The following is an 8,444-nucleotide window of genomic DNA, read 5'->3' as shown; positions in this document are numbered from 1 at the left end:
ACGCTCTCCAATCGGCTGCTCGAGTCTGGCCGGGATGTGAAAACTAGCCTTGCCCCTAGGCTGGGCGGAGTCACTTTGGATCGCGAGATCCGGCGTGTCTCGCGTTTGTAGAGCCGCTAAGAATATTGATCGTCGGTAGATGCATTAGGACTGGGCGTCGCGTCACGTGCTGATGCCAAAGCGGAGCGTGCAGATTGCCTGCGGAAGGGGCTGTGAGAGGGAGGGGTCAGTGTCAAGTCACACCCCCTTCTAACTTCCTGTTGTTAAATCCTCGGATCCAGGGGCGAAGAGCCGTGACAGGGTATTCGTCTCTCCTGCTCGCTTGAGGTTAGTTATTTCAGGGAACTGAAAGGGACTTTTGTAATCGTCTAAAAAGGGCCCTCATTTTACGGACGTGGAAACAGGGACGCAGGGAGGGAAGCGTGGAATGAGACTCGTTAAGGGATGGTGGCGGAGTTTTCGTGGGAGCCTCGATCTTTCCCGAGTAGACCTCCCCATGTCACGTGACCCGCGGAGCTCTCGCGCTGCTTGGGCTGTTGGAGGCGCGCCTCCTACCGGAGCGTAGCCGAACCCGCCGCAAGGTGGTTTACCGTTGCACCTGCTGGTAATCTTTGCTGACATAATCCTACAGGGAACAAGGCCCCTTTTTTAAAGGGGGGCGTTGACACATTATGCCGTTTGATCCAGAGAACAATCTCAGGCTGGTAGTGTTTGTTTTCTTTCCACTTGACCCTTAGGGTAACCCTGCAGGAGGTAGATAGTGTTAATGATTTGTTATTATCCCGGTTTCTGAGGAAACAGCATTGGAAAAATTGTTTTACTCACCAAAGGGAACACTTATCCTATATAGCGGTGTTGGGACTTGAGTCTAGGTCTTTTTTTTTTTTTCTTTAAAGTAGATTATCTCAGTTCTTTTGATCGTTACAGGCCACGCACTTTAACTGCTATCCCTGTTGTCTCCAGAATGAGAGGTTATAAGGGGGTGTGGTACCAAATCTGAGCCTTGAAGGGAAGCTAATGAAGCTTGATGAAAAAATACACTCAAGCAGGGGGCAGCTAGGTGGCACAGTGGATAAAGCAATGGTCCTGGGATTCAGGAGGACCTGAGTTCAAATTGGGACTCAGACACTTGACACTTACTAGCTGTGTGACCCTGGGCAAGTCACTTAACCCTCATTGCCCCGCAAAATAAATAAAATAAAATAAAAATACGCTCAAGTCACGGGAAGGAGTCTATCCATAAACCTTTTATGTGTTAGGCACTGAGCTACGTATTGGGGATACAAAAAGAGGCAAGACGATCCCAGGCCTTAAAATAGTTTACAATACATTTCATCTAATCTCATTTCTGATTTTGAAGAGACTTAAGGTCTAGAGATAAATGTTGAATTTGTAAGCCACTTTAGCCAAACTGAAAAGCATATGAAAGGGAATAGTATGAAATTAGGCTAAAAGATAGATGGCAGTCAGATTGGGGTATTTTTAATTGCCACACTGAGTAGTTTATATTTTATTCTATAGGTAATAGGAAGCCGGTGAACATTTGGGATAGCACAGAGTAATGCTTAAGATCACTTTTCTTGGGAGTTGAAAGATCTGGACTCCTTAGCTTGGCATTTTCACATAATTACTTTTCAGACCACCTGAACTGACCTGTTTGCTGTTACTCACTCACAATCAGTGGTTGGAATCCACTGTAAAGATGAAATCAGGGAAGCTAGGTGGCACAGTGGATAGAGCACCAGCCCTGGATTCAGGAGGACCTGAGTTCAAATTTGACCTCAGACACTTGACACACTAGCTGTGTGACCCTGGGAAAGTCACTTAACCCCAATTGCCTCACCAAAAAAAAAAAAAAAGACGAAATCTATGCCTTTGTACAAACTCTCCCCACCTAACTGGGATGGGGCGGGGAGGGGAGATTTGAGTGCTGCAGCAGGAGGTAGAAGTTTGCCAATCTTTTACCATTAAAAAATTTGCGTGGGTTTAACACAGGAAGATAGAGAAGACATTTGTTCTCTCCATCCCTACTCCTCTTTTAAAAAAATCACTTGGCCCCAAGACCCCAACTCAGACTTTAAATATTTTAATATATCTATGTCTTTGGGACTCAAAACACCAGTTATAACATGTACATATATGTTTACAGAGCTGTAATAATTATTTACCATTTTGTCTTTAATTATTCAGCAAGCATCTACTAAGCATCTCCTGTATGTCAGGCACTGCAGGGTCCTGAACAGTGAAAGACAAAAATGAAGTTGTTCTGTTTTCTTTAATAAGAACCATTTCATATATTAACTTAATCTACACATTATTTCTAATAACTTTGCTCCTATTCTTATTGGATTACTTATCCGTACTCTGTTTGGAAAAGTCAGATTGTTTCCAGTTTTCCATTCTTTAAATAGCACAGGTCTGAGTATCTTTTTAAATATTATTATTTTATGTCATATTTCCTTGAGGGCAATTTGGATTTACTAGGTCAAAGTATTAGGAACAGTTTTTGAGGTCCATGTTAGATGATGGCTCTCCAGGAATACTAGACAGTTTATAATCAGCAGTTAACATAGATAATTATTTTCCCACAGCCCTGCCCTAAGTTTTTATTCATGTTTTTGTTTTTTTTTAAAAAACAGGTCCCACTATGCTAATCATAGCTAGTATTTGCATAACATTTTAAGCTTACAAAGTACCTAACATGTTATTTCCCTATTTTATAGGTGAGGACACTGAGTCTTAGCCAGGTTGTGATTTGCCTGGGGCTACCACACAATTGGTAAGTCCAGAAATTAGGCTTTGAAACTAGGTCTATCCTGAATCCAAGTCATCTTCTTATATCAGGCTGTCTAACATATACTGGCAATTTGCTTTCTTTGAATTGTCAGTGAAGGTAGGTGATGCATTTTTGTGCATGATGATTTGCTGAAATGTCCTTATTTTATACTGTTGCTATTTTGCCTATTAAATGTAATCTGTATGTTGGTAAATAGGTTTTTTTAAAAATCAGTGCTTTAGATGTTTGTATTTTCCATCAGATTATATATTTATATTTTTGTAGGTCTATATATCTATGTCCTTAAAGTCTTACTCTGATGCTTCATCACCAAAGTTATGTCAGTATAAGTTCTGGCAATATGTATCAAGCTGGAAAGTCATTTAGTTCAGTCCTGCATTGTTCAGGGACCAGCCTAGCTAAGTTTCAAAAAGTTGATCCTAAATTTTTGACTACAGCAATTCTCGAAGACCATCCCCCAAGTAATAAAGGGCTTAAAATCTGCAACAGTACATAGGGTACCCACACTGATGAGGTTACAGATACTTGAACTATATTATGTTTGTATGAATGTTTTATTTGTATGGTTTAGATCACTAGCATTTATTAATTGCTTATTTCAGATATTTTCCCATACCGTTGCTCTCCTTTTTGTGTTTATTGCATTTCATTGTGCAAAAGTGAAATGTATATATTAAAATATATCATATAACATTTTTATTACCTATTGAAATGGAAGGTATATCCCTTCACATATTTCAGGACTTCAGTGGGTTTGTGATCTCCCTTCTGAGGGTATATCCTTTACCAATACAGATCACAATCTACTTCTCTTTTTGTGCAAGTCCCATCTCTTCCCATAAATCCTGGGCTAGGGGAAGGGAGGAGAGTTGCCTGAGATAAGGCATTAGTCTTCATTGTGTTAAGTGTGTCAAGTGGACAGAACTGGCTTCTAACACCTGAATGGCCAGAGCTGAACAGAGCAGGCCAGAGACAGGAGAGTCAGGAATTAAATAAAGTTTTATTTTCAGAGTGAAGAAAAAGGTTTGCAATGGAGGAGGAGCTACAGACACATGTGCTGAGGCCCTGCCCCTAGTGTGTGTGGGGGGCCAAGGCAGTGTGGGGAGATCTCAATACTTATACCAGTGGCTGCTCAGTGAGTTGTAGCCCTGACAATGAGGGAATAGCAAGCATGTGACAAGTTTGATTGATTGCAGGACTTTCCCAGTTTGTCCAGTGTTTGTCTTTGATCAGAGAACTCCTGATGAATTATGTGACTAACCCAGAGGGTGAAATCATCCAGAGGGTGAGTGCAAAGGATTGTTGTCCTGCCAGACTCAAGGCACAGCTTGCTTGCTGGGCCTTAGTTCTGGGAAACAGGGTCTAAATTTTATTATGTGAAGTGGTAAAGATTTGTGACAGAGGTTTGTTTTAGTTGATTGGTTTTCCTCTGCAACCTCCTTTGTCTCCCAAGAATATGCCAGAGGGAATGGGTTGGAACCTAAACCAGAGCCTAGTGTACAGCAGAAGCAAAGAGGGAGTTCTCTTAAAGAGGTACAGACTTCCATGTCTATCAGTAGTTTTACTATATATGGGAAACTTGTATTCATTTAATCCATACAGGAGTGATTGAGAAAAATGATATGCAATACATATATGATACATACTTGCAATATGTATTATGTATGTATGCAATTCATTAGTTTGAAATAAATATTTTGAAATCAGTCCTTTATTAGACATTGTGGAATCTTGCTAAATTAAATTCCCAGCAAAATAAAAAACTTCCTTTCATTATCATGAGTCTCACCTTTTACCAAAGATCATGGGTAATTAGTTTAGACTTATTTTCATTTCAGTTTTATTGCTTCTGTCTGCTAAAAACTACATAAAACTGGAGAAAATACTTTAGAAATTCTACTAAGAAGTATTGAATTAGAATTATTCTAGCAGAATCTTGCCTAATAGCAGAAGTATATTTTAAGGGTTTGATTTGTGAATGTGCTCAAACTATAGTTGGGATTTTTTTCATATGCTGTATTTTATGTGATTTTTTCCTTTATTTTTAGATTTTGAATGATCATCATTTGCTGTGAAGCAAAGTGAGAGGAAATGACAGTTACAAAACAAAAAATGAGCAAGAACAAAGAAGATGCTCCCCATGAATTGGAAAGCCAATTCATATTGCGTCTACCTCCAGAACATGCTTCCACTGTAAGAAGGGCAATACAGTCTGGAAGTGTCAACCTGAAAGATAAATTGACCATTGAATTGCATGCAGATGGACGTCATGGAATTGTTCGGGTAGACCGTGCCCCATTAGCTGCTAAGGTGGTTGACCTGCCCTGCGTTACTGAATCCTTGAAAACCATAGATAAAAAAACTTTTTACAAAACAGCAGATATTTGCCAGATGCTTGTGTGCAGTGTAGATGGGGATCTTTACCCACCTCCAGAAGAACCAGTTGCTACTGCTGATCCAAAAGCAAGTAAGAAAAAAGATAAGGACAGGGAGAGGAAATTCATTTGGAACCATGGCATCACCCTGCCTCTAAAGAATGTCAGAAAGAGGAGGTTCCGTAAGACAGCCAAGAAGAAGTACATTGAATCACCAGATGTTGAAAAAGAAGTCAAGAGGCTTCTCAGTACAGATGCGGAAGCTGTCAGTGCCCGATGGGAGGTGATTGCAGAAGATGAAACAAAGGAAGTGGACAACCAGGTTTCCTTAGCAGGCCTAGATATTTCCTCTCCAGGAATGAGTGGCCATAAGCAGGGTCATGGCTCCTCAGAACATGATGAGCTTCGGGAGATATTTAATGACATTAGCAGCAGTAGTGAAGAGGAAGATGAGAGAGATCCTCATGATGATGAAGATATAAATATCATTGACACTGAGGAAGATCTAGAGAGGCAGCTACAAGACAAGCTTGATGAATCTGATGAACAGCGCCAAGAAAATGAGGAAACAAATCAGATGGTCATGGGAGTCAGAAGCAGATTGATTTAATGAAAAGTAAACTCCAGGAGACCCAAGGGAGAGCAAAACGACAGGAAGACCTCATCATGAAAGTAGAAAATCTGGCACTCAAGACTCGTCTTCAGGCTGTGCTGGATGAGCTCAAACAGCAGGAAGAAGGGAGAAGCAACAGCTCAGTCCTTGCAGGACAGCTGGAATCACTCCTGGAGAAATAAGAGGTCCTTGCCTGCAAATTCACTCTTATTGGCAGATGACTCACATTCCATCCTTTGAGTTGAGGATAGTATAGATTGTTAATATGGAAATTTAACTATTTACATTTCAACATTTTTCTGTTGCTTCTGTTGTTACTCTGAGTACATCCCATTTTTCTTTCTGTAACACTTTATTTTGCTAGAAACTTATACACTAATTAAGTAGAAGGTGATAGGTGAGAGAAGACTGGTTATAGAAGAGTTTGGGGATTAATGAACTAAATAGTTCAGCCTCTATAATTCCCACATTTATTTCAGAGCTTTCCCTCTTAATATGAGAACTTAATATTGCTTTGTGCTAAGAACCAACTCAACTTTAAGGAGAGTTGAGGATAGATATTGTAAAGCTTGTTTTGCATACATATTAGTTTTTCAACTGTTCTAGGTAACTCCTCTCATGTAGAAGAGCGAGTCTCATATATAGTGGTATATCACTGCCACAGCAAATAAAAGTGACTAATACACAGCCATTCAAAAATGTTATTGTTTTCTAGTGTTAAATGTTTTTGTTTAATTCTTTGACCCACTTTGAATTTATTATAATGGGATTCCAAGTTAGTTCTTCATGCTGCAACTCAGTTTTTCCAACTCAATTAAAGAATGGTTTGACTCCCTACTCTGGCTTGTCATAGCTTGAATTTTATAATAATCTATTCCTAGAATCTGTTCTATTCCCTTTTACTTCCTATGTATAATCCAGCAGGTTGCATTCAAATCTATAATTGTATGTTTTGGGGTTTTTTTTTTTGTAGGGCAATGAGGGTCAAGTGACTTGCCTGGGGTCACACAGCTAGCAAGTGTCAAATGTCCGAGGTTGGATTTGAACTCAGGTCTTCCTGAATCCAAGACTGGTGCTTTATCCACTGCACCACCTAGCTGCCCCCTATAATTGTAGGTTTTAATATCTGGAAGAACAAGCCAGTATCATCACCTTAAAAATTAATTCTCATATATAATAGTTATACCAATATATATGTCTATATGAGATGCATTTTTAGCTCACAGGCCATACAAGAACAGGTAGCAGGCCAGATTTAGCCCTTGGGTTGTAGATTACCAACCCCTGGTATGGTATAGAGACCCAACCTTGAAGTCAGGTCTAGGTTAAATTCCAGTCCTAACATCCCAGCTGTGACTACGGGATAAGTTACTCAGCCTTTCTGCCTTGGTCAATTTCATAGTACTCTAAGTTGCAGAGAAGGTGAATTTGCTTTTGTACAGGAAGTTCCTCACAAGGAGTGTGAAATTATAAGTGCTAATAGATGAAATGAGGTCTGATGATAAATGGAATGTAGGACTGTTAGGTTTACAAAGTATTTCTTGAACTTCTCAGTCATCTTCTGAGGTAGGTACTATACAAGCATTATCCAAATTTTACGAATGAGAAAAAAGGTTTGGAGAACATAAGTGGCATGCTTATAACTATACATGTTTAGAAGGGACTAGTACTTCTACTGTGAAGGCTTGCCCTTTTCACAGGGCTGCTCACCCACCTTTGGTGTCAACTCACCTGTGGCTCCAAGAAGTTGTAGCGTGCACAGGAACCACATCCTGGTAAACTGTTTTGGCAGATGGGCTAAACTCAGTTGGTTTAAAACTTGATGAGTTAGGGGGATGCCTACTCCAAGCATATGAAGACTTATGGTGGAATGGGAAGATGAAGACAATTTATTCTAACAGCCATGAAGGTGACTGAAGTAGGTGCTGTTAAGTGCTTGGAGAGTGTAAGTAAGACATCAAAGACACCAAGATCATCCACTGTATTCTGGGCTGTCACCAGGCCTGACTTTTGTCACTGGACTTTGATGGCTGGAAGAGTAAGACTGGCAATTTTTTATTTTTGTGAATCTGCCTCACAAGTCCAGTTCATGCACAAGACACCACTCGTTCCAGATGTTAGTGGTCTTCATCAAAAATGAAGGATGTTGGGGGCAGCTAGGTGTCGAAGTGGATAGAGCACCAGCCCTGGAGTCAGGAGGACCTGAGTTTAAATCCAACCTCAGACACTTAACGCTTACTAGCTATGTGACCCTGGGCAAGTCACTTAACCCCAATTGCCTCACTTTAAAAAAAAAAAAAGATTCAGGAGTACCTGAGTTCAAATCCAGCCTCAGACACTAGGCACTTACAAGCTGTGTGACCCTGGGCAAGTCACTTAACCCCCATTGCCCCACTAAAAAAAAAAAATGAAGGATGTTAAAGGTGGGATTGGAATTAAGATCTAATTGAATTCAGACCCAGTACTTTGTTGCCCTAGGCACCCTGTTTAACAAGTGCATATTTTTTGTGCATATTTTTTGCTTAGAACTTAAATTATTTTAAGGAGTATCATCTCATAATGAGTCTCCCCAGTACAACCTCTCACCAAGCAAGATATAGTAGTTTTGTTTTTTAATTATGTAATTTGAATTGCCCTGCATTCTCGAAGAGGACCATGA

At 40.1% G+C, this 8,444-nt stretch overlaps 1 protein-coding gene across 1 annotated transcript; it reads left to right on the top strand.

The window, feature by feature from the left end:
* Positions 1-109: 109 nt before the first annotated feature.
* LOC122753731 (transcription initiation factor TFIID subunit 7-like) lies at positions 110-6,622 on the top strand. Its single transcript, XM_044001374.1, is given in 4 exon segments — positions 110-327; positions 2,724-2,779; positions 4,846-5,759; positions 5,762-6,622. Coding segments are annotated over 2 exon segments (1,077 nt in total). The 5' UTR covers positions 110-327; positions 2,724-2,779; positions 4,846-4,888; the 3' UTR covers positions 5,968-6,622.
* Positions 6,623-8,444: the final 1,822 nt, after the last annotated feature.

This window comes from Dromiciops gliroides, chromosome 4 (assembly GCF_019393635.1).
Source record: "Dromiciops gliroides isolate mDroGli1 chromosome 4, mDroGli1.pri, whole genome shotgun sequence".
Classification (NCBI taxonomy): domain Eukaryota; kingdom Metazoa; phylum Chordata; class Mammalia; order Microbiotheria; family Microbiotheriidae; genus Dromiciops; species Dromiciops gliroides.
Note: the sequence above shows the minus strand (reverse complement) of the source record. Positions and strands in the feature narration are given on the sequence as shown.